We start from the raw sequence: 26,561 nt of genomic DNA on the forward strand, positions 1-26,561 counted from the left end.
AGATGTAATCTCCTGGTTGTGTAGGGTTTTTATTGTGGCTTTGTAATCATGAGAGAATCCTGGAGGGGCTGTCACTCATTCTCCACTTTATGTATAAGGTCACAAGTCCAGTTCAGCTGTAAGCCTCAAGCTAATTCTTATTCAGGTACTTTCAAGGAAAGAAAAAAAAAAAAAAACCACCTCTTTTTTTCTGAGATTGAAATAAATTTTAATAGAAGGAAATTGCATATAAAAGGATCTCAGGTGTAAGATGGCCCTACTTCATAGGGTCATAGATTTGGTTGAACTTCCTTGACTTTAGGTGTAATGACCAGAGCTAGAGAGCAAGGTACAGAACGAAAATACCGTGTAGGTAAAGTATGTGTACTTCAAGTAATCTCTTCAGGTGAATATTTAATCTGCATCTTCCATTTGCTTGTACAAAAAAGGCCTGGTATTGATTGGACACTATAAAGGCAGATTTGTGCTTTTTTCTAATTGCATTCTTAGAAACGTGGTTGATTTTTTGTCATAAATGATGACTAATGCCAAGCACAGGTATTTTATGATAAGAGAATGTAGGTTTTATTCATCATTTCAGAAATGTTAGAGCGTAGATGCTGAGTAAGGATAAGATTTTTTTTTTCCAGAATATAATAGGCCCAACTGAAAGAGTAACCAGAGGCATCATTATTAGGTAAGTCAGGGAAAGATGGGCATTGCAAAGTTACCATACAGTTCCAGCCTATGGTTTTAGTATTATTTCCTTTGATTCCTGTGTGTTTGAATGGCAGGCAATTTCCACTGGGATTCAGGGCCCTATCTGAGCATTCACATGTATCCAGACAGATGGAGTTAAGGAAAACCTAAGTGTTATCTCCATTATCTTGATCTTTTATGCTGATTTACATGAATAATTGACTTTTCTTTTCCTTCCCCACTTCACTTTGCCACGGAGGACCAAGCCTTGAATGCGTGCATCAGTAAATTCTACCTGGTAATGCCTTTGAATCATCATAGATTATGATCCAAATATGGATGATTCAAAAGTGTTTGAATTCTTTTATGAAGTAACTATATATCAAGGGACCCCTAGTTCGATTTTTCTGGAAGCTGTCATTCTTCTGAACTTACCATCCAGAGCTCCTCATTGCTTTGACTGACCCAGCCACACTGGCTCATTTTTATCTCAAAGTCCCAACTAATCATTCTGCAAAGGAGATAGAGCATCCCCAATTGGGATTATGTTGTGTTTCAGTTCTTTCTTTAGAATGGGTGGAGGCTGAAGAGCATTTTATGTCACTTAAGTCAGACCTCTCTTGTCAGCTCACCCTCTGCAGTTTTCAGAGCTCACCTTGGAACCCCCTTGTGAACCCCCAGAGTCTAGGAGAGTGAATCTCACTCTCCTAGACTCTGAAACTCTCAGTTACGAATTTTTGTTCTTCTCATCAGGAGAAAAAGATTGAAAAGTGATGATGTTTTAGGCTCCTGCTTTGTTCTCTTCTGTTCTCTGTTGTTTTTAAGACACTGGACAGTTTTGAATGGCATCTTCTGATCGATTTAGAGAGGAATGGTGCAGTCACTTTATTTTCTCCAGGGTGACATAAGGGGCAGTTTGCTCAGAAGGTAACCCCTGTGAACTCTTGTATTGGAGCTATTGTTTTTTTTCTGATTCCAAAAAAAAGTAGAGTGATGGTTTAAAGGAGGAGAATCTTAAACTTTGAAATAGCTCTTTCTGTCAATTTGGCCTTGGCTTTGGTTTAGTGTTTGTATAGGTGAAGACAGGCATGTGTAAATAATGACGAGAGTCGACAATAAAGGGCTTCCTTGGGTAAAATGAGCATGAACTACAGTGGACGATAGGATTTGCTTATATTTCCTATTGTAAAATATGCAGTGATGGCAACCCCTTTTAAAGACTAAAAATGATTGTACTTGAAATTTGGAAATCCACAGAACTGGATTGTCAGAAAGGTAAAATGAGAAATCCTCAGTACTTAGTCTAATTGCTCAGTCCAGTTGATTTTTGACTCCCATGCACATTGATTTGCACTGTTTATATATTTAAACGAACAACTGGAAGAAATAAAATGTGGCTTTCTGGACTTGGGTGGCTTGCTCCATATGCTCTGAGCTCTGCAGGCCTTAGTCTACAAATGTATATGCAAAGGTACATGAAAACAAAACAAGTGACTATGCCCAAATGTTTTTATAGCTTTTTTTTAGGTTATTATTATTATGATTATTTTTGATCTGTGTGCAGAGGCGCTGATTGATTTGGGGTGAGTTTGTGCTTTCTAGCATTATCACAGTACATATAAAATGTGATGAGAGCATTTAAAGTAACAAAATTTAATAGCTATCCAAATTTGACCCAAAAGTCAGCATTGGATAATTCTCCTGGTTTCCATTCTCAGCAATTGTCCATGTCCTTACAGGAGGCTTAGAAATGTTTTACTTTCAACGACTCATTTAATTTTCACCCTAGAAGTTTTTCTTTTCTTTCTTTTTTTTTTCTTTTTTAAATTTGCCCATGGCTCTTTTATTTTATATGAAATCTCTCCCAGAAGAACAGACCCTTTATTGGCCTTAAAATCACATTGGGCCTCAGTTTCACAGCTTGTGAACGTGGGCAGTTGGCTTAATCTCACATTTTGTGAAACGGGGCAAGTAATAGCTGTCCTATAGAAGTAAGATAATGCTCAGAAAAATCACTCAGAATTGCGAGGTATTCTTTTTAAGGGTAACATTTTAAAATATGGAGGGAGAGAAAAAAAATTACATTTGAGCACCTACCACGTGCTGGAGCTTTTGTCCGGCACTTTACATAAATATTAGCTCCTTCATCCTCTGATGGAGATAGAATGGTCTTCATTTCACCAGTGAGAAAACTGATCCCAAGATGTAAACTGTGACATGTCTAACGTTCACCTCTAGAAAACGGTGGCACCTGGGCCTGAATTCAGATCTCACTCTAAAGCTTCTGATCTTTCTACTACTATGCACTGTCGGATATGTTGTAAAATGCATATACATTTTTACAATAAGTCCTCTTATTGTGACAGCGTAGTTTATGTTATCTCCAGGAATGTGAAATGCAGGTTAGAAGTCAGGTGTCAGGGGATCCCTGGGTGGCGCAGCAGTTTGGCACCTGCCTTTGGCCCAGGGCGCAATCCTGGAGACCCGGGATCGAATCCCACGTCAGGCTCCTGGTGCATGGAGCCTGCTTCTCCCTCTGCCTATGTCTCTGCTTCTCTCTCTCTCTGTGTGTGACTATCCTAAATAAATAAATAAATAAATAAATAAATAAATAAATAAATAAATAAAAAGAAGTCCCAGTGTCAGGAAACCCTTTGGAGAGAAGTTCTCTACAAGCTTATAAAGAGATTGGAAATGGGTACTTCCTGCAGCCAATACCCCCAGACTTCTGGCCCCCAGAACCCACAGGGCCATGTCTTTGGAGGTCAGAACACATCCAGTTTTCTTATTTGTTCAATGAAGGGTCTAGATGAATTGCTTTCTGAAGTTCCTGCCAAGCTGCAGAATTCTGATGGCAAGAGGGAAATAAGACACACGTGCTGTAAACACCAGTGTTTCTCTCTTTCCTTCCTTCTTCATCCAATAAATGTGTGAGCACATCGTACGTACCAGGCCCTGATATAAGCACTGTTTCCAAGCTTAAGAGTTCTATTTGTTAGGTGGATTTCCTTTTTCAATTAATTTTTCTTTTTAATGTGGAGTACATCTGAGAGCCTGGGGTACCAGACTTCTTAGAAAAAAAGGGGAAAAAATTACATTTCCCACTTAACGTTCTTCCCAACCCTCGTGAACTTGCTTCTAAGCATATCATAAAACTATATATACAGTTCTGAATCGAAACTTTTTTTAAAAGAGGCAAAAATATGAAAAGCAAGGAATAAATAACACTTCTAACAAGATATGTGGTAGTTGCAAATATTCGTATAATCGTGTGCCCATAGTCTGAAATTTCAGTTCTTACAAATGCACAATTCCCAGCCTCTTTCCCCCACCCCTCACCCTGCCACCCCCATAAGCTGTAAATACTTAGAACAAGTTACTGTCTCAATTTTACACGGGTTTGTAGTATAGGACCACATTCCACTCTGGTGAAGGAAAACCAAATATATAACCCCACACTATTGTATATGTTGATGTATTAAAAACAAAACAAGCCTCTGAAATATTTTGTTTGTCTTCTATTGAAAAATAATATTCCGAAGAGCATTAAACACAGGGGGGAAAAAACGTTAAAGCCAGTGTTTTCCTCTGTGTAAAAACCCTGGATCTCTGCTGGTTTACAAACTAAAATCCTAACTTGTTTTGCAGCCTTTGTGAAGTTTGATCAGAATGATTAAATAATGTGGGTTTTAAAGAACAATGAAAACCTCCCAGATCGACGCCACACAGCACAGCTAATGTGTTTCTTGTAGATGTGGACTCAGAAGAGGGTTTCAGTTTACATGTCACACTGGCCTGAAGACCAAGGAGCAAGTTTGCTTTTAACAAGTCCAAGTGATAATTGTGATATTTTGCCCTTTAGTTAATGGTGCGAATTTTATTTTTGAATAGGCTTTTTGTGAGCGCGATGCTCGTTTTCAAGTCCTCTTATTTGCAGGGCTTTCTCTCCTGAGAGATTTGCTTTCTCTGACTTGGAAATGCAGTGAAACCCTTTTAGAAAACAACCTCCTCTTCAGCAGATTTTAGATACGCCCAGAGCACACCTGAAACAGGACAACTGTGCGGAGAGAGCCTGGTGTGGCTCTGCTGGCCTCCAGGGTCGATAGCCTCCTCCTCTTAAACCCACCCATCATCCCTGTGCCCACCAAGGGACTTCTATCTTCCACGTTTGTGTCATGTACTACTGGATAAACCGTGCAGTCTCCCCGTTGATCCCAAAGATTAAATCAGACACTGTCTCTGTATTGGGGAATTTTGTACTGCTGGAACTCCCTATGTACTAGCCAGGGGGTCTCTTGAAAGCTTCATCCTAAAGGTGACAGATGGGTGTGTAGTGGAATATTTGCATTGACTGACCCTTCTTTGAGATTGGACTAACTTGAAGGAAAACCTTCCCTTGAAGACTTCCATCTTGTTGGGAGTCAAGGAACTTGTAGCCAGCACCTCCTGTAGGGTGGGCCCTTGGCTCCTCCCGGGAGGCGTTATCTCCTTTTCACACATGAACCCGGATTAAGGTTTTCAGGGACCTGCCCAGAGTCAGAGCAGGGGTTTGAATCGAAGCTTTCCAAAGTAGAGTCTGTGTTCCTGTGAAGACAACTCCCTCTCGGGGAGACAACACTCAGGAGGCTTGTGGTTCCCTGGGCACCCCTGGCTTTCCTTAACCTCATGCACGCCCTTATAGCTCAAGGGAGGACAGTGCCACTAACCCCTGACAGTAAGTGATTCTTTTGTGGAGCCATTCACCGTGCCCAAAGCTGACGGTTACACTGACCTAAAAGCTACCCGGTTTCCTTCTGTTGGGGGACTGAGCTGAGTCAGCGACCAATTTTAGTTGACTCAAATATCTCTGTAAGGTAGAGCATGTATGTAGGCTAAGAGGGGGTACTATTGTTAGGAGGGGAGGAACCCAGTCTTTAGAGGCCAGCAGAACTGGGTTCAAATCCCAGGTGAGCCGTTTACCGCCTTTGGGTGTGCCTTTCCTCAACTATGTAAGACTCAGTTGCTCATCTGCAAAATGAGAGAAATAATAATACCTACCTTATAAGGTTGTTGTAAAGATTAAAGATTAACACATGTGCTCAAGAAATGTGACCTAACAGTATTAAAGTTATACAGATTTTTGGTGAATTCCTAGGACCCGTTGGAGAGTAATGCCAGGTCAGGGAGGTACTATTTGTGAGAAATCTTGTGGCTTATTTTGTGTCTATCTATCTATCTATCTATCTATCTATCTATCTATCTATCTACCTATCATCTATTTCCATCTATTTTTATAAGACAGATTGAAGAGAGAAAGAGGAGAGTCTACTTGGCAGTGTAGACAGTCATAACAGGTAATTTTAGTATCAGTGTACCAAGTACCTATTGGCTGCTAGCTTAGGTAACAAAAGCAAAATGCAAAACAAGTTATCCTGGCTCAGGTTACTTGTATTTTTGTGTTTATGTAGCCTTGGGACGATTCTCATATATGCAAGAGCACGTACTAACTTTTCTTTACCCTGAAAAATGTAAACATATGTTTTTATAGAAGGATGTGTGTCTTGTGTGTGTATGTGTGTTTTGGTGTATTTGGGGAGTGGAGTAGGGTCCGTAAACATAGGGAAATTACTTTATAGATTATCTTAAAATTTGATTCAAAGGGCAAAAACCAACTTTGATACCAGAGAAATCTTCTATGAAACAAGACAAACGCTCAAGGTGGTTAAAAATATATTCATGTCATGCCTGTGTTGAGTGGGAGCTTCTTGATAATAATATACATTTTTATTAATCATTATCTTTGGCACCCCTAGTTTTCACCACAGGGACAAACATTGATGATTTCTGCTAACCTTTTTTTTCCCCCTCTGCTTTCAATGAACTGATTGACACGTGATGGTTTTGGGCAAGACCTAGGAAGTTAACTATGCAGAAGTGTGCAAACGTTTGGTTTTTTGAAATAGAAGCCTGTGTATTCTTACTTACTTTTGACTTCCATTTCATTAGCAATGTGGGTAAAAGCGCTTTGTACGTTGTAAAACAACATAACAATATTAATTTTCGTAACTTTCGTTGCGAGGTGGAAAGAAAATCATTTAAAAGACCTTCCTTTGCTAAAACACTATATGATTATGGGTAAGTAGGCGTATTTTTTTAAATTGTGGCTAGAACTAAAAGCAAAATGGCTTATCAAAAGGATTTTCATGCATTTCAGAGGAGAGCATTCCAGGGGAGTGTTTGAGGGTGAGAGATGGGTAGATATCTCTGTGCTTCATGTAATGAAAAACCTGGAAGGAAGATCTACTCAAACATGGAGAAGATGAGCCTTCGTGGAGAATGGGATTGTTAAAGCAATCTCGATACCTCGATACCTCGTCGTAGACCAGGACACTCCCACTTGGCATGTGTCCCTTGGTGCAGCACTTAATCAATAATGTCAGATAGGAAGCAATATGACTTCCTTTTTCATTTTGCAGAAAGCAGAAGCCACTGGAGAAAAACGGCCAAGAGGCAGACCTAGGAAATGGGTGAGTAATCAGAAGTAATTCCTGGGCTCGCGCTCTGTCTCTCTCTCTCTCTCTCTCTCTTTTTTTTTTTTTTTTTTTTTGTGGTGACAATTTTCTGTATTTTAAGTGAAAATTACTTTTATTTGATCAATCACATGTATTTCGGACTTCTGGTTCAATGAGTCCTTGAAAGGGTTAAGGCAAGGAATGATTTATCACCGCCCTTTTGCCATTAGGCTCCAGGAGTTTACTCACAATGCTTTTCTTTCCTGGGAGTGACTCCTCTTTCTATCTCTTATCAACATGAAAAGAGTCTCCACTCTTCCTTCAAGCGGGGATAACAATGAGATGACTTGTTCAGTGGGTTAGTGACTAAGGTTAAAGGGTATTATGAAACCTTGGAAGTTGATTACAAATGGTGATAAAACGCAGATGAAATGTGTATGAGATAACTTTGTAACGTTTTCTTTCTTTTCTTCTTCTTCTTCTCCTTTTTTTTTCTGTTGTTTTTGTTTTGTCTCCTTCATGGCTTTGCTTTGGACACATCTCATTTTCTTTTTTCTTTTTTTTTTTTTTTAATAGAATTAGCTATTTTTTTTTTTATTGGTGTTCAATTTACTAACATACAGAATAACCCCCAGTGCCCGTCACCCGACACATCTCATTTTCAAGGTGGCTTGTGTTTTCCCTTTTTATATTGGCTTTTTAGGAAACCAGGTTTTAAGTTTCCAGATGTGTTTGCTCCCCTTAGTGGGTCATTCCTGCGTACTGACGTTAGCCGGAATAGTGGGTTCTTGGCTTTTACGCAAGTGCTCTTGATGCCACAGGCACACACTGTGGCTCCTTGAGGCCAGAAAGCCAGTGATCACTGAAGAGCTTCGTTAATTTTTCCACTTCCAACTTTGCTCCCGTTGCTGCTACATGTACACTTATGTTCTTCTGATCTGTCTTTCCCACTGATGGAGGAGCAAAGTCTTAAAAGTGAATAAGGCCATTTCTCGAGAAAGATAAAGGCTTTCTCTACATGAGGTATCATCCACGATGGGATCTTTGGCTCTCCTTTTCGCTCTCCCCCATTTATTCTGTATGCTTCATCTTTTTTGAAGTGTCTTTGCTACTCTGCTGGATTATATTTTCCTGTTGGTATGCCATTCCTTTCTCTAGAAGTCAGCATTGCTTTCTATTTATACTGTGGTATTGCCTTTCATTTAATTTATTCATCTTGTATTTTTTTTTCCTCTGCTCAACATGTGTTGGGATTAGATTTCTTAGCACAAGGAAATGGAGATGATCTTTAGATTAAAAACACCTCAGCATTGCAGTGTAACCTTAAAGTAGGAGCACTTCATTCAACCTTCTGGTCAATACATGGGTTCTCTCCAAACCTACCCACCAGGCGGTCATCATCTGGACTGCTTGAGTTCCTTAGTGTTAGAGAACTCACTACCTCTTAAGGCTGCCTGGTCTTCCTTGGAAAGCTCTGAGCATCAGAAAATCCATCTATCTGCTTTCCTGTAGCTTCTGCTCACTGTCCCTCGGCCTCCTTCCTGGGAGTATTCAGAGTAATTGTTTTCACTTTTTACTCATGATAGTCTTTCAAATATTTGAAGACGATTAACACGTATCGTTTGTTGTCTTTTGTAGTCTGGATGTCTTCAGTCCTTTCACTTTTTTCTCCCGAAAGGAACATTCTTGTTATTCTCTTCTGAGGATGTTTGTTTTTTAATCTTTTGAAATATGTCACCCAAATCTGAGTATCATGTGGGCTCTGCAATTGGTGGGTTTATCACCTTTCTTGTTGTACAAATGGTTCCAGTTATCTCTGAGTGATTGATCAACCACCCCGAAACTTAATACTGTTTAAAGAAAAAAAAAACATTTTTATTATGCTCATGGATTCTTTGGGTCAGGAATATGGACAGAGCACAGCAGAAAGGCTTGTCCCTGCTTCTGGTTGTCTGGGGGCTTCAGTGAGGGGACTCAAGCAGCTGGAGGTGATTCTAGAGTCTACAGTCTGGAGGCTTCTCCACTCACGGACCTGGAGCTTTTGCAAGATGGGCTGGAAGTCTGGATGCATCGGGGAGTGTCCACTGGAGTACCCCCTGCCCCACGTGGCCTTTCCAGTTTGGTGGTCTCAGGGTAGATAGTCAGCCTTCTGACATACACTCAAGGCTCCCGGAGTGTTCTGGCAAGTGAAGAGAAAGCTGCTTAAGTCAAAAAGTGCCGCCTGCATTCTACGCTAGTGAACATGCTGTTGACTAAGTTGGCATTGGCATGCGTGTCAGATCCGGGTCTGCCAATGTCTAAGCATCAGAACTTTGAGAGGACAGCCTATCCCCCTGAGCTAACCATTCAGAAAGACCTGTATAAACTTTCTAAAATGCAACGTAATAGAAAATGGTAAGTTCTTTGCAGTCATGAGATTAATGTTGCTAAAATGAAATAAAACGTAAGCAAAGACAATGAGAGTAAATGGGCACAACAGCTTCCATCAAGAGAGGCCTCTCTTTGGTCCCCCAGCTTCATTGAGAGATAACTGACATATCACATTGCGTAGCCCGAGGGAATACAAACCGTTGGTTTGGTACTTATGCATTCCAAGGTGATTACTGTGGCAACATTTGTTAACACCCCCATCACCTCACATCATTACCATTTCTTTTTGTGTGTGTGGTGAGACCATTTGAGATCTCTCTTAACAAACTTTCAAGCATTACACACTGTTGTTAACTATAATCAGCATGCTGGATCCCCAGACTTTATAACTGAGAGCTTGTGTCCTTTGACCAACATTTCCTTACTTCCCCCACCCTCCACTCCTGGCAACCACCATTCCACTCTCTGTTTCTGTAAGTTTAGGGTTTTTTTAGATTCCACCTATAAGTGATCTCATACAGTATTTGTTTTTCTCTGTCTAACTTATTTCCCTTAGTGTGATGCCCTCAAGTTCCATCCAAGCCAGTGGCGGCATTTTCTTCTTTCTTGGTTGAGCAATACCATCCAATATTCTTTCTCACGGTTGAGCGATATGACACACACACAGACCACATCTTCTTAAACACTCATCTGTAGGTGGACACCAAGATTGTTTCCATGGCTTGCCTCTTAGCTGGTCTTTCTACCTTTTATCTGTTCTACCTTTAGGGTATCCTATAATGTTCACTAGTCACATCTGTAGATTATAGTCATGTCACTGCTCTTAGAAACTCTCTGTGGCTGCACAGCTAACACTGAATTAATTACACACTGCCCTAGCTCTTTAAGGTCCCCACAGTTCACACTCACCTATCTTTATGGGTTTATTTCCCACCACTCATCTTTACACAGCCCATGTTTCAGCCAAGGACCTATGTGTTGTTGTTTGTTTGTTTTTTCCAGTGGTTCTTGCTTGTTTAAGGGAGATATGGATTCCAGGCATTGGATCATTTTGCTGAATAAGAATCCCGTGTGAGGCATCCACCATAAAAACTTGCTTTCTGGGACTAACTGGGTCATCCTCATTGACTATCGTGATTTCTAATTTTTACTGGCTGTGAGAATGGAAAATATTGTGTAGTGAATGTTACAACTCCCTGATTTGGTCCCCAAAGAAAAGTTGTTCTACTAGTAGAGGAAATAAAAGGAAATTGTGTATTTTTTCTAGACAGTGCGTTTCCTCTTTGCTTGTATATATTCTGTTGGGTAAGTCTGCAGCCAGTCACAGCGAGGCATTCAGTACAGTGGCATTCTTTGCTGGAAAGCCTGTGCTAAGGAAATAAATTATTGCATTTTCCATAGGAAATGGGCTTGTACTTCATCGTAAGTTCAATTCTTTCCAACATTGTCGTTCACCGATTTCTTTGTATTAGAGATATATTTTTGAACTGACTAGATTTACTAGGTATGTGGTCTAAAAGCCAAATTTCTCCCCCTTTATTCTTCTGAGCTGTTTTGTTTTTAAAGTTCTTTTCACTTTTAAAAAGATGTCTTATAAATTTTACAGTGTCATGTAACAGACCTGGAAAAAAATCTCTACTGTGTAACTGTCTCATCTGATGTGACTGGAACCAGCAGTTGGTAGGTTACTCAAGAGTTGATTAACCAAAAGTACATATGTAGATGTGGGGGAGAAACTTGCATCAGTCTTGCTTTGGTGAGGGAATGGACCATCGGCTAATCCAGTGAGTATATTAACTGGATTTTGATTAAAAGCACTTACTTCTGTTGTTTCCTTTATTCTCCTTTTAAACATATTTTGGGTGGAGGAGGCTAGAGGTTAAAGGAAGGAGAAAGAAGTGGGACCTAAACTTTCTCCTTAGAGTTTTATAGGTGGGAGCTCAAGATCTGGATTCAGATGACTTGGGTTCAAATTCTGGCCCATTGCTTGAATAACTGTGGAATCTTGTGCCAATTACATTTCCAGTTTCCTCATCTCTAAAAAAATAGTAAGAGAGGCACATTTTTCACAGTTGTTAGAGACATACATTTCTCATACAGAGATGTATCATGCATGTGGGATGCCTGAGTGGCTCAGCCTTCGGCTCAGGTTGTGATCCCTGGGTCCTGGGATCGAGTCCCGCATCGGGCTCCCCTGGGGAGTCTGCTTATCCCTCTGCCTATGTGTGTGTCTCTCCTAAATAAATAAATAAAATCTTAAAAAAAAGAAAATCATGCATACAAAGGGCTTAATAAAAGGCACAGCCTGTGCAAACGTTCAATAAATGTTAGGTACTATGATGAATTCTACTGTACATTTTCATGTAGTTACTACCGACCGCCTAAACCCTACTTACTTACCCAGTAGTCACACACATGGGGGGAGGTGACAGTCATGCATCAAACTGCCCAAGAACCCTTGTGGTATCATGTCTTTAATGTACTTGTGCTCAATATCATCAAGTTTAAGAACTGCTGATAAATAATACTAAGGTACATTTGAAATCTATTTTCAGTTAAGTTATAGCAGCTTATAAGCCTTTCTTCTAATTGTAGAGATTTGGTGTCACGCGTTGTCCATCAGTTTGAAAAGTATGATTCCTTGTGTGTGTCTCAAAATGCACATACAGAGATGTGTTGGTTTCTTGGAACCTCCATAGAATCCCATTACTCAGTCCTGCTAGTTGAAACAAGGCATTTAGTATTTGCCTTTCTCAGTTTTTGCCTAGGAAGGGAGCTCATCGCGTAACAGACATAGTGATGGAAAATAGTTGGAAAAAGGTCTAGACAATGGAGTGAAGGCTCCAGAAGATGTGAACCTGGAGGATGAAAGGCTCCATCCAGGTGTTACTTAGGGAAGCACCTAGTGCTTCTGGAGGAAAAGAAGCAAAGACATAATAATAATAAAGAATAAAGCAGTGGGAACAAAGATGTTTGTCGGGGTTTTGTTTTCAGAATATCTTTATGAGAAAAGAAATTGGCAACAGAAGAAAGGAAGTATACCCCCAATATGAATTAATGGTTTGTAAAGAGAGAAAAAAAAAAACCCTCTGGAGATACTGAGATTGACCTAGAAACTGAACCAACGACTAGTTGCTGAAGCTTAACTTCTGATTGGTCACTAACGAAGCCCCGCTGGGTTGTTTTTTTTTGGCGGGGGGGAGGGGGGCGGGGGGGGGCAGGGGTGCAGTACACAGATTTAAAAAAAATTTAAATATGCATTTCCATCTCTTTTGAGGAGGCAGTTGTCTTTTAAGAGCTTGTGATGCACAGGAAAGTGATGTAATTTCAGCTGTTGGTCAGACATGTGAGCATTCTAGATAGGCAACAAAGGCTTTTTGTTTTTTCAAGTTTGAAGAAATCTAGAAACTTAAGTGATGATATGAAGATCAAGTACAGGAAATTAAATCAGCATAAAACCTATTACAAACTAGACTGATTAAAACTCTTTGGATTTCTTCTAAAGATCCCAAGCATTAATGCATTGAGGAACCTGGAAATCTGATGTTGAAGCTCAAACATTAGGTTTTCATTTCCATTACTTTTCCCCTCCAGATGTTTGTTCCTTTTTTTTTTAAACTTTTAGCCATTTGTAATTTAACACTTGCTTTGTTTAAACTGAAGTAGAACTTTGATGTTTAGAAAGAAATATCCAATAATGCATATTGCAGATAATTGTAACTTTTTATGGGAGTCAGAGGGGAAGAAATGACTTTGATATAACATCAAGAACTGCTAATGGAGTGTGTGGAGGCAAAACCATTTTCCCTTAGAAACTTGTAGTAATAACGTGCACTAAAAAGTGGAGATGTTCCCCTGCAAGCACATGGTTCTTTGATATGTGCTCCGTAATTTAAAAATGTGTCTTCCGATTCATGTAATGTATTTAAAATTGGTAAGCCGTGTTTTCTGAAATGGTCTCCTTTGCCATATTTTCTGATAAAAATGGAGTATTTTGCAAAACTCTAGTAGAATTCTGTGGGAGAAAAGTGACTTAAACTTTGTTTTCTCTTTTAATTGCTTACTGCAAAATTTACTAAAATGACTCTTTAAAAAATGCAAGATTAAATATAAAAGTACTAAGAAATAAATCATGCTCTGAAGGCAAGAATTGGATTTGATCGTTAATACTTTGATTCAAAATGGACCTCCTTTTTTGAGTATTGAAATGCTATTCTTAATTATTCTGTTAAATGAGGTCTTTCAAAAAAGAAGTCGATCACCTGCCCTCTTTTGTCCTGCGGTTCAGTTGGCAGTTGGGCAAGGCCAGCCTCCTCCATCAGATCCTGACTGTTCAGGACCAGACAGTCATTGGCCCCCAGGTCTACCGCTCAGGTGATGCCACCACAGGTCCACAAAAACCATGTGGTCTTATCAAACATAATCAAGGAAGAACATATTTTTGTCCCACTTGTGATTGAGGGACAAATTAAAGACAGGAGATAGTTCAGATAAATGTCCTGTTTCTCTACACAAAATAATCAGCTCAATAAAATCCTGTCTAAGACAGTTATCCCAATTCCACTCTAAGCAAGTGTCAGGTGTTATGGAATTCACAGAATATGAAATTATACGACAGTAAAGGTATTTAATGGGATCGAGTCCTGCATCGGGGTCTCCGCAGAGAGCCTTGCTTCTCCCTCTGCCTATGTCTCTGCCTCTCTGTGTCTCTCCTGAATAAATAAATAAAATCTTATTTAAAAAAGGGGGGGGTATTTAAGACTTTATCCATACCACCATATATGCATATTTACTTATGCCTCCCCCAAATTGAGTGCTTATGGATGGCAGTATATATTTCTAAAATATTAGAAATTCTCACGATGTATATAAATAAAATCAATATGTTATATATGTCTCTGTGTGTGTGCATGTGTGCATACATTTTTTTACTAGTCAGCATGGGTGAAACTAGTCAACACTTCAAGAAAACATGTTTATTCTGTTTTTAACGGTGGTATCTGCCTTCAAGATTTTTTTTTTTAATCCAGGGCTTCCTTAGTCTAAACTCTTAATATTTGACACAACTATTTAATCACTTTGGGCAGAATTTCAATTTGATGGGATTTAATCAAGCCTACTGTCTCTACTTTGGACTGAAATAAGGACTTCTGTGTTTTGATGAGCTGAATACCTTTGGGCAGGTTGCTTGGTTTACCCCTGCTTTTTCTCCTGTTTAAGTGCATGACAGGAACATTCTATCTGTAACTAATGGCTTTCTAGCATTTAGGGTTGTAAAACACAAGAACCTTATTGCAGCAGCCAACTCTGTTACCGAGGGACTGATTATTGAGTTTGTAGATGATCCAGCCTCCTGTCTCCTTTGCTTTGTTTTTCTTGCACCCCCTGCTGCCTGCCCTGCCATTTCACTACTCATTTCACTACTCATTAGCACCTCCACCAGATGGGGGGGCAGGGCCAGAAAGGGGGTCAGCGCCAGTAAAAGACTTGGTGGGGAAAGAGGCAGGGAGTAATGGCAGCCATAAGGTTTTCAGATTATCTGTCGATTTGATAGATCCAGGCTACCCAAACTCCATCCTCAGGGGTAATCCAACGTAGTCACGACACTGAAATTTGCTTTGCACTCATTATTTATTCTCGTAATAAATGTGATTTTGGAAGCATGATATCTTTTTTTAGGATGTTGTGGGAAGCCAAAGTCTCTTCTTAAATATTTCCTCAGTATCAGTGAGTGGCTGCAAATCAGGCCTTTGCCCCCTGTTCGGATTCAGAAGAATTGCATTAAATCTACTCTTATATTAGACTAAGGTGGTGGAATGAGGGTTCTAACATTCAGGGAGAGGGAGATTGCTCTACGATGCTCAAAGAGTCCTGCCTGTATGTGAGAAGATCATATAGCTAACCCGCGCCCTATGGCCAAGAGCAGCCTGTCATTACTCTGTGCTGTGGTTCCAATGCATTAACCCAGAAAATGCACTTTGAGTGTCTCCTTGAACATAGTGTCCTCCAGGAGGCTAAGCATGTAAGATGAACAACACAGACATGCAAGAAATTGCTTGGACCCTCTGTTTTTGGTTTTGTTTTTGAGAAAGAGAGAGAGAGAATGTGTGCATGCCTGCATGAGTGGGCAGGAGGGGCAGAAGGAGAGGGAGACAGAGTCATAAGCAGGTTCCACACTCAGCTCAGAGCCTGATCTCACCACCCTGAGATTATGACCAAAAATCGAGTGATCATGAGCCAAAAATCAAGAGTGAGACACTGTTTTGGACACTGTTTTGTTCACTTAACTTGTTCGGTTACTTCTCTCTTACTTGACCAAACCACTTAAATCCCAAGGCTCCAATGGCAAGATGCTTTGATTCTTTAATTTTCCATTTATCTAAATATTTTCCTAAAATCTTCTGACAGTGTCATGGATCAAGCCCTGTGGTAGGTCCTGGGGTTGTCAAGACCAACAATATAGATGGGAGCTGCTGCTACTTACAGTCTGGGGAACCAAAGAGGAAAACCCAATGCCAGCCCTTTCGATTCCTACTCTGTGCTTTGGATGCTGTGAGGCTAAATTAAATTCCCGTTTTCAAGTATTTGGAGCTCTTCAGGATCTAACAGTCCTTCCATAGAAGAGATTGTGTTGCTTTCCAAATCCTAATGTCACTCTATGTCATTATTTGAAGATATCTTTACATATCATCGCTGAATTAATGGTACCAGTGGGCCCGGGGTGACATTCTCTCATTATCAGCACAGGAGCTATCCAAGCTAATATCGAATGAACACATATTTGATCTCTCAAAATAGTGGGTCCTATTTTATCTGGTTAGTATAGGTTTAAAAAGATAGGTACTAAATTGTCAGAAATCAGATTTCTGATTCCATGTCCCCAAGAAGGAGAGGAGAAGGAACCAGAAAGATCAGGATAATTCTATTGGGCCACCACGTCAACATACATTGCTCTAATTTTTACTCTTTGTGCTGATGATTTACGTGTATCAAGCAACTTTCAAATCACTTGGTGTCAAAGCGATTAATTGTATATTTTAATATTTCTGGATCTTGCTACTCTCTGTATTTAAAAACGAGCTCTTGAAAGTGGAAAGCATATCATATTTATCCTTTTACCCTTAGCACCTGGGACCTAGGAGGGAATTCAGCGGAGTGATTAAAAGCTCAGACTGCCTGCATTCAGGTAGCAGCTTTATCAAGGCAGGTGACCCACTGTCACCAGTTTCTTGTGTGTAAAACAGAGGGCAGTTGTAGTTTTCACTTCACAGGAGTATTTTGTAAGAATTCAATGAGAAGCCATCAAAAACCTTTGTTCACCATGTGGTAGGCATTCAGTAGCTCACAGTTGTTGGTGTTAGTACCGTGTCAGGCCCATAGCAAGACTTCATCATAAATGTCGACTGAATGGGATGATGGTATTTCTTTACTGCGTATAAACCACGGGTTTTGAATGTTTATTTTCCAGTATGAATGTGGATTTGAATTGCAATCTTTGTCTTTTTTAATCTGACGATTCATATTTTCAAAGAAGCTACAAAGGGGTTAACAGTACAAACCAGAGGTGTCAAGGCAGTGTTTGTACTAATTTCAAATTCCAGGTTATGCTTTCCCACTGAAGAAGTGAACCGTGAGTCTCTATCACCCAGGCCGATACAGACGTTGAATGCCTTGCCCTATATTAATCTTTCCATTTCCTCATTCCTGGAAATAGCATTCGACTTTCCAAAATAGACTCTAGTCCCGTACCTCAAAGAATTTCTGTCCCAGCTTTGGCTCATCAGAAAAACAGAAGAAAGAAAAAAAGAGAGAAAGAAAGAAAAACAGAAGAAAGCTTTGTTGGCAAAACCTCACAGAATAATTTTCTCAGGTGGCTTCAAATTTTTTTTTTCTACATAAACTTAACTTTAACCTCCTGTGTCCCATGTCCTTTGCTCCTTTTAGTGTTGACGTGAAAGTAAGCAAAAGAGGAAAATCAGTTAATAACTGTTTGTTTCTTTGACTTCTTTTGGAGGCATTTTGAAGCACTTCTTTCCAGGGGGCATTCTGAAGGGGCGTTTTGAAGCACCCCACAGAAAGCTGAGGGGTTTACAGCTAAGGATTCATTGGTGGGTAGGGTTGCGGGGGATCTAATACCCTGGGTTTCACATCACTAGGGGTAAGGACCCCACAGTCGGAATAATAAAGGTAGCAATGTCGCATAACTTAGAAGTTGAAGCATTAACATTACCAATAAAGGAAGTGCAGGCCTGCCAAGTTTCCAGATAATCCAAATATTTCCAATCTTGAGGGAGCACCCTATTACGGAACCTGTGCGGAGGAACAGGGAATCCTAAGATGTTAGTGGATCGTGTTCTCTAAAGTACCCTTTGCCTTGCAGTCTTTTATTTTATTCACTGTTCCAAGTGATGCTGATGTCCGAGGAGACGTGTACCGGTGGGTGTCAGAAGCTGATCCTACAGGATAATTCCCTTCTTACAGGATCTCAGGGCCTACATTTTCTTTCTTGCCTTTATTCTTGTAGATGGCCCAACCTCAGTGTCCTTTAACGTCCCTAATGGAAATGGATGAAGCCTGGCTGTCAGTTGATGGCGTGGAGGGGGTGCGTGTGACCATCTCTGTGCTCCTCCCCAGCCCCTGGCCCCTGCTCCCGAGGCTGGCCTTCGTGTGCTCCTTAGGACTTGGTCGGCAAGAATTGGATGGGCCATGTGCCATCATACTGCCCATCCTGGAACATTTTCATTCTCCTGTGCTCTTAGTCCATTTCAAATTTCTTGCTCAGGAGTAAATAAAGTTTGACGTTTTATCCTTTATCCCCCTTTCTTATCTTTGGACCATATATTTCCTTTATGTGTTGGGTGAAAGTGAACTCGTTCCCAGCCCTAAAACGCCCCCTTTGAATTCCTTGCATAGCAATGGGATAGAGTTTAATGACGTTCTGTTTGGATTTGCCATATACAGCATGCTCGTCTCCAGGCTACCAAACCACGGCAGTGGTGCATCTTGTGGTGTTTTTTGTTTGTTTGTTTTTGTTCTGTTTTGTTTTGTAAGTAATGCTCTTCTTCCAGGGGTAGCTGACTTTTTTGTGGACATTAAAATTTATCCACGAACCAGTCAGGCTTAGGATTTTGTGTGTTGCTTTACCTTTACCTTGATGAGCTACACAAAAGCCGTTTAAAAATCTTTAATTTTTTCTTTTTTTTTAATAAATTTATTTTTTATTGGTTTTCAATTTACCAACATACAGAATAACACCCAGTGCTCATCCCGTCAAGTGCCCCCCTCAGTGCCCGTCACCCATTCATCCCCACCCCCCGCCCTCCTCCCCTTCCACCACCCCTAGTTCATTTCCCAGAGTTAGGAGTCTTTATGGTCTGTCTCCCTTTCTGATATTTCCCACCCATTTCTTCTCCCTTCCCTTCTATTCCCTTTCACTATTATTTATATTCCCCAAATGAATGAGAACATATAATGTTTGTCCTTCTCCGATTGACTTACTTCACTCAGCATAATCCCCTCCAGTTCCATCCACGTTGAAGCAAATGGTGGGTATTTGTTATTTCTAATGGCTGAGGAATATTCCATTGTATACATAAACCACATCTTCTTTATAAAATCTTTAATTTTCAAAAAAAAATCTTTAATTTTCTAAACAATAAAACGGTGACTTGGTCTAATACACAGTCTTAATCTGCTTTGCCTTTAAGTCACCAATCTCACTTCATATCAACTAGGACTCTTTTCAGTTGTTAACACCTATGGGAACAAAACTGCTCTATTATCTAACTTGCATTGTCGAAACCTCTTAGGGGTTCCTAAGTATTCACAGAGAACTGATTCATGCCCTTACAGTAAGTATCACGTTGTTTCCTGCTATGATGAAGCCAGTGAGCTTTTATGTTCAGTATGTACATTATGGGATTAATAGGATGTCCAATGTACCTAGATTATGTAGTTTGAGAAACTTTGGCCATATGTAATCACAAGTATGAAGAATTCTCTTGCCACTGATTTTTTTTTCCTTTGGCTCAAAAGGAGTTTTCTGCCCAGGATTGTTATGACGTGATATGTATCCATTATTGATATTTTCTATTATTTTAAGTAATTATGTTACAATAAAACTTCAGTGCCCCAGGTTGAGAAGCTGATGTTCTCTCCCCTTGAGGCAAACGCAACTTCGAAAATTTAGGTGTCCTATTTTGTGGTTTTATCTTTCTCTAGAATTTTTGAGACAGAGAAAATGTTTGTATTTATTTACTCTCAATCTCAAAACTATCTTTGGTAGAAACTCTCTTTATGTATGAGGAAAAGGTGTCTAGAAAGATGTCATGAGTACCCTTGGTAGTGGTGTGCAAATTTATTTATTTATTTATTTATTTATTTATTTATTTTTTTTTTTGGTGTGCAAATTTAAACACCCTGCCTGTCACAGGAGGGTCTTATATTCAACATATATCTCCTTATACATATATATATATTTTTGGATATAAAGTCATTGCTGTCTTTTTTTTTAAAGTTTAGGTTTATTTATTTATTATTATTTTTTAAGATTTTATTTATTTATTCATGAAAGACACACGGAGAGAGAGGCAGAGACATAGGCAGAGGGAGAAGCAGCCTCCTTGCAAGGAACCTGATGTGGGACTTGATCCTGGATCCTGGGATCATGCTCTGAGCCAAAGGCAGACAGACGCTCAAGCACTGAGCCACTCAGGCACCCCTGTCTTTACTTTTTAAATATTACAAGACAAAGATTTTTAACTTAACATGAAAAATTCACACTTTTATTTTGAGAAAAAAGTTAACTTTTCACACTAACAGAACAAGATTAAAAGTAAATTTCTTAAAAATTATCCAGAAAAATAATAAGATTTATGGTACGTTTCTGGCCCTAACATACACAACAGGCCATAGGCAGGTGCAGCTTCGGTGCTCTCCTGTTCAGGGGCAGGCTCACTGCCTGCTTCTTTTCCTTCTTTGCTTCTCTTAGATTTTTTGTGCTTATGTCTCCTGTGACTGTCTCCTTCTTCACTTTCATGGCTGAAGTCTTCAGTCCTTCTCGTGTGTTGTGTGGTGACAGAAAACATCTGGTATGTCCCTCTTCAGAATAATTCTTCTTACTTGGGGCGGTGTAAAGCATACACACTTTGGGTCCGAGCAGATCTGGGTTTGAGTCTGGTAACCAGCCTTAAGCCATCATTGCCTCTCTGAGTCTCAGAGTCTTCTTTGGTGAAACACAGCTGATAATCTTTCCCTTGCAGTTTTAGCTAAAGTGCCCAGTTCCTAGTAAATGCTCAAAATACGGTATCTTGTATCATTAGTGTCAAAATCTGCGAGAATTCATGGAGTCAGCTTTTTCTTTTCCCCATGGTAACATTCCCAGGTATTTCCGACTTTTTCCTGCTTTTCTAATCTAGTAATCTTGGTTCTATACAAAACTTCAGATGGTATCGTAGATGGAACGCTAGGTTTGCAATGGAAGGTCCAGCTGACCTGTTTTCTGAGTTAATGAATTTGTAACTGTATGTCCTTGGATAAGTCACTTAACACCCGTGAGCCTGTTTGCTCATATGTAAGATGGAAATGACAAGTATCAGATGTCCTGTGGCTTCTTCTCTGGGTTTCAGTTAGAATAACGTAAGGAAGTAGTTTATGAGTCACAAAGCACCATGCAGTCATAAGGTGATAGCAGTACATATAATCAGCAGTTAAATGTAATACTTCATAATAGGGTGAATGAAATTGTTTGTTGTTCATAGAACTTTTAAAACTTAGGCCACCATCTTTAGCCTCACCCTTGTTCTACATAGCAATTAGGAGGCATTTGCTCTTTTTTTATTTCCATTTTCATCTGCTCTTACGGTGGGAAGGCTAAAGCGGGCAACCTTCAGCTGTATAATGACACAAGTTAAAGCAGTTCAGACAGTAAACAATTAAACTTGTGTGCAGAGAGGGTGAGCCAATGAGCAGTGTTGGGTAAGGTGAAGAGGGGGTCGGGTGATCAAAGTGTAAATAAAGGGGTGAAGCATCCCCGGAGGAGATGCACAGGAAAGATGTCTTAAGTGATGGACATTAAAGGAGAGGATTATAGACCCATGTCACTGCCAAGTTCCAAACAGAAGAACGGCATGCTTCAAAACCTACTTGAGTGAGAAGGGAACTTTGGGACCTGGAGGATTGCTCACGGTGGAAGTGACCTTGGAGCTTACAGTGAGCCTGGGCCGTAGAGGACAATCCATTTCTGCAGCGATCCAATCTAAGGAGGGAGGTTATCTGGTAGACTGACCCGTGGGGAGTTGAGGATGTGGTGTTGGAAGAAACCATTAGGAACGCCAAGCACCTCAGCTGTGAGGGCACAAGCCATGAGGACCGTCCAAGAGTGTTAAAATTGAGAGGAAAGAAAGTAGAGTGGACATAGTAATATTTAAATGAATATTTATGTGTTGTTTTCTTAAAAAAAACCAATCTATTGAATATCCAGTTAGCATTTATAGAAGAAGCTTTCCTCCATATTTGTATCATACTGATTTTAGTTTTGTGGCGTCAGTTTGGCTTGGTTTTATGTTTAATTACGGGGATGAAAGAACTCAAGTTTGGGTGGTAGAGAATGGATTTTGGTGAACCATTCCTGTTGATTATGTTACGTGTTTCTATATTCCAGTAAAATTAGCCACAGTGATCCAGCTGTCCATTTGGGATTTGTAGATGCTGCTTTCCTAGGGCCCTTTCCTCCATGGCTGTCTGTGACCTTAGCCACTGAATCATGTAATCGTTTTTGGCCTCCTAAGTCAGTGATTCTGAGTGGGCAGAGTGGTAGTGTGATGTCATGTCTGGGGCATGAGCCTGTACCCTCACCACACACGGGTCCCACCCTTCCTGGTCTAGGCAGCTCAATACACAGTGCTTGGCACATAGTGAGTGCTCAATAAATTTAGTTGCTTTTCCTGTCTCTCTCTGGACCTCAAATAGGAATATCCAAATTTGAGAACACCACCATGGCATTAGGTTCCCCAATTAAAATCCATAGTGAGAGCTGAGGCAGATGTGTGGGAATGCAGTTCCAGACTCCAGTTAATCTACAAAAGATGATTACGCTGGTTTGCGGCTAGGCTTCCCATGCTCATGAATCATAATAAAATCTCTTACGGGGTTAATGACTTTTAACTTCATGCAAAATTGGTAAACTGTGTGTAATATTGTGACGTTCGAAAGTGTTCAGTATGAAAAACAGTCGATGGGGGTACATGTGTTAGAGATACTTTGCGTTCTCCCAACATTGTTTGGACTTTATTGACCTCCCTTCTTCCCCCGTGAAAAAAGATCAGAAGGAAGGCCTTCCACATTGTTTCCAAATTCCTAGATAGGGAAAACATCAAACTAGAAAAGAACCTTTTGATAACCTTCCACAGCCATATTTTTTTTTAAATAAAAACGTTTGTTTCTTGCCCTTTCCCTGGTAGAGAGAAAAATTCGACTCCCTTACTTTCTTCCTCTCTTCTTTACTCCCAACTCCAGCAAATACAGCCTCATCTTTCTTTCCAATTCCTATAATTATAAATTCCTTTGCAGGAATTTATATGGTAAGAAGTTATACAGAACAGTCCCTCTTATGCTTTGCCCAATTTCCCCTCAGTGGTGGTATTTTGTAAAGCTGTAGTAGAAAATCTAGAGTCTCAACTAGGATATTACATGAACACAGTCCACCTCTCATCCTCCCGTATTCCTCTGTTTGTGTGTACTCGTGTGTGTGTGTGTGTGTGTGTGTGTGTGTATTAAGTTCTATACAGTTTTACCCCCGTGTGGATTCCCGTATGACCACCAGACGTGTTCTCTTCTAAGACTGTAGGTTACTTGAGAGCGTTCGACACATCCTGTGATGACAGACATTACGCATCTTCTCTTCTAAGCACGCACAACCTTTTTGTGGCTGTAGGAAGGTGGAGAGTGGAAATCTGGCCCCTGGTTCCTGTCTGTGGCTATGTAGTTACTCTTTCACATTCCCTCATTAGAAAGGACTGCTGGCCCAGCCAAAATCATAGGTGGGCTTGGCACACAGCTAACTATTTGCCTGGAGTAACTTATGCTTTTGTACTATGTGAAGAGGTCTGCCAATTTCAGAGGCCAGGAAGCAAAGAGTTGGCCTCGTAGGGTAACACACCTGCTTTTCCTGAGGCCACATACAACAACAGGCTGATCTGAGTACCTGTTTGTCCTCCTGGGATATATTGAAACATGTCTCCAGAGTCCTGAAGTTGTGGATAAATACTTTTCTCCCTCTAGAAATCCATTTCACACAGACTTTGTCCATGAGAACAGATCTTCATTGGGGAAATGTCCTGTTAATTGTGCTTTGGCTCTCTGGCCCAGTCTCTAGAACGAACTGCAGTAGAATCCTGTTATCCTGAGACCTATAGGAATATCCACATTTGAGAATGCCGCAATACCATTAGGTTCCCCAACTTAAAAATAAAAAATAAAAATTGCCACTGACACACACACACACACACACACACACACAGAGCAAAGTTGTGCTGAGGTGCAAACACTGGCAGATGGCTAAGCTGCCTCACCAGCCGAATATCTCAGTCATGTACTCCAGTCTGAGAAACACTGGATTTACAAATAGTTCAAGCTATAAATATTAAAATTTGAGAATGACAAAGGTCCACTGCGTTCTACTAGTCACTCCTGGAATCTGAGTGTTTGATTAGATGGTCACGTTCTGAGGATGATGATGATGGTGGTGATGATGATGATGTTTGAGCATAATACCCAATGAGCAACAAGCTGTAAATCTGATCGCCCTGGATCCTTCTGGAGAACAGGTATCACATATTTGTTATCACTGTTCTGTTGAATCCTAAATCCCAACTCTGCTTTGGCATTTAAAGCACTTCTTTTCCTCTTTGGACTAAGACATCCCCTATTGGCACTTCAAAACGTCATGATTCACAAGTAACACTCTTTATTTCTGATGGTAACAATTATTTAAACTGAAATTACTTTTATTTTTTTAAGATTTTATTTATTCATGAGAAACACAGAGAGAGAGGCAGAGACACAGGCAGAGGGAGGAACAGGCACCCTCTGGGAGGGAGCCCGATGCAGGACTCGATCCCAGGACTCCAGGATCACTGCCTTGGGCTGAAGGCAGGCGCTAAACCAGTGAGCCACACAGGGATTCCTCGTAAAATTACTTTTAAATCAGCTGGAGACATTTTGAGAATCCGGGAAGCTCAGAAAAACTATATATTAAAAAAATTGTAGAAGAATATCAGGACAGGCGGCTCTGAGTTCTATGGCAAACTTCCCTTGGGCCTTACTTGATCCAAATAAATGTGGTCAAGCTGCCAGTGTGGCCGTGGACGTGGCAAATGAAAGCCTGTCCTGTCGTCTTCCACTGATGCCTTGTCCAAGCTCGGCCAAAATAGTGATTTTTTTGTAGGTCTGAAAATGTTGGCCTATTTGGGGCTTTCTGTGCCCAACAGTAACCCTAGACCCAGATGGGAGATTATGCAGTTGAATTCCCTCATATTCTGCAGGTGACAAAATGAAAGTCGAGAACACTTAGGTGTCCAGTTCAAGGTCACACAACCTCATCAGCTACAAGACCCAGGTTTCCTGACTCCTAGTACATGGCTTTTCCACTCTCGGGAGCAGTTTCCCTGTCACCCTACCAGTCTTTCTTGGCTTTTCATTTGTGATGTTGACAGTTCTTCTAATGAACCTCTTCCTTCAGAAGCTGGAATTGCTTCCTGGGGCTGCTGTAACCAAGTACCATAAACTTGGGTGCCTTAACCCGACAGAAATTTATCCTCTAACGGTTCTGGAAACCAGAAGTCTGAAATCAAGGTGTTGGCAGGGACGTGCTCTCTCTGAAGGCTCGAGGAGAATCTGTTCCATCCCTCTTCCTTGGCTTCTGGGGCTGCTAGTAGTTCTTGATGTTTCTTGGCTTGCATCACTCTAATCTCTCCCTCTGTCATCAGATGATACTCTTCCTGTGTGTCTGGATGTCTCCTCTTCTGTAAAAAGGACTCCAGTCATAATGGATGAGGGCCTACCCGAACGACCTCATCTTAACTCAGTTGTAGCTGCAGAGACCCTATTTCCAAATAAGGCCACATTCATAGATACACAGGGGTTAGGACTTCAGCATTTGGGGGCGGGAGCGGGGAGGAGGCCCTTAATTCTCAAATCATTTTTAGAACCAGGCAGGTATTCGTAACACACAATGAGAACCCACAGTGAATTTCATTACTTGTAAAAGCATCATATCCAACATTTGTAGTTTGTTACAATAACACATTGAAAAGATTTATAGACTGTTTTGGGTGTGATTTTTGGATTAATTCCCTACTTTGAAACCATTTGTGAGGCTCTGTTTATTTAAAGGAGGGAATGAATAGACCTGAAAACACCTAATTTTCATTTTCATCTCAGACTGGAAGCCAGTACATCTGTAGGGTTTGTTTTTTGGGTTTTGTTTTGTTTTGTTTTTTTGGTTTTGTTTTGTTTTGTTTAGAATTGAAAACTAGATCACAGAACACACAATGCTATATTTATCATTTTGATCATCGGTTATTAGATGCTTGTTTGCATGTGCTTAAGCCTCTAGCCAAGATAAAAAAAAATTTTAAAAAACTATTGTGGTAATAGAGTCTAGAACAAATGTTTGCTGTGTAATATTTAATGGTATGTGTACAGTTTTCAAGTTGAAACTTAGAAAGAAATCCTATCCTCAACTGCATGCATTTACCTACACTTCACTAGTCGAATATAATTATTTGCTTTTAGAAATGGGCTTCTTGACCTCATTCTCTTTGATCAGCTTGGGAGGAAATAAATGTCCATATAACCTTAATTTGTACCTTTTTTAAAAAAAAATATTTTTTACCCAAGTAATGGGAATGGATGTCGTGTCTTTTATTAACTTTTATGTACGTGATTCCAAATATCCTTTTAAATTAATGTCTTTTAGCTTCAAATATACTTCTTCCCATAAGGCTAGTCCCCATTTCCTAT

General features: G+C 40.2%; 1 protein-coding gene across 5 annotated transcripts in view; it reads left to right on the plus strand.

Annotated features, from left to right (window-relative positions):
* Positions 1 to 26,561, plus strand: part of HMGA2 (high mobility group AT-hook 2) — a 145,172-nt gene that overhangs the window by 6,687 nt on the left and 111,924 nt on the right. The window contains exons 3-5 of one of the 5 annotated variants that reach the window (XM_072843146.1): positions 7,134 to 7,184; positions 11,146 to 11,219; positions 12,297 to 12,342. In XM_072843146.1, coding sequence (XP_072699247.1) covers positions 7,134 to 7,184; positions 11,146 to 11,219; positions 12,297 to 12,327 — 156 coding nt within the window. In that variant the 3' untranslated portion in view covers positions 12,328 to 12,342. Of the gene's footprint in view, positions 1 to 7,133; positions 7,185 to 10,541; positions 11,068 to 11,145; positions 11,220 to 12,296; positions 12,343 to 18,063; positions 18,349 to 26,561 lie in introns of those variants that run through there. The other 4 variants (XM_072843148.1, XM_072843145.1, XM_072843149.1 and 1 more) reach the window with 4 other exon arrangements.

Source organism: Canis lupus, chromosome 11 (assembly GCF_048164855.1).
Source record: "Canis lupus baileyi chromosome 11, mCanLup2.hap1, whole genome shotgun sequence".
In the NCBI taxonomy this organism is placed as follows: domain Eukaryota; kingdom Metazoa; phylum Chordata; class Mammalia; order Carnivora; family Canidae; genus Canis; species Canis lupus.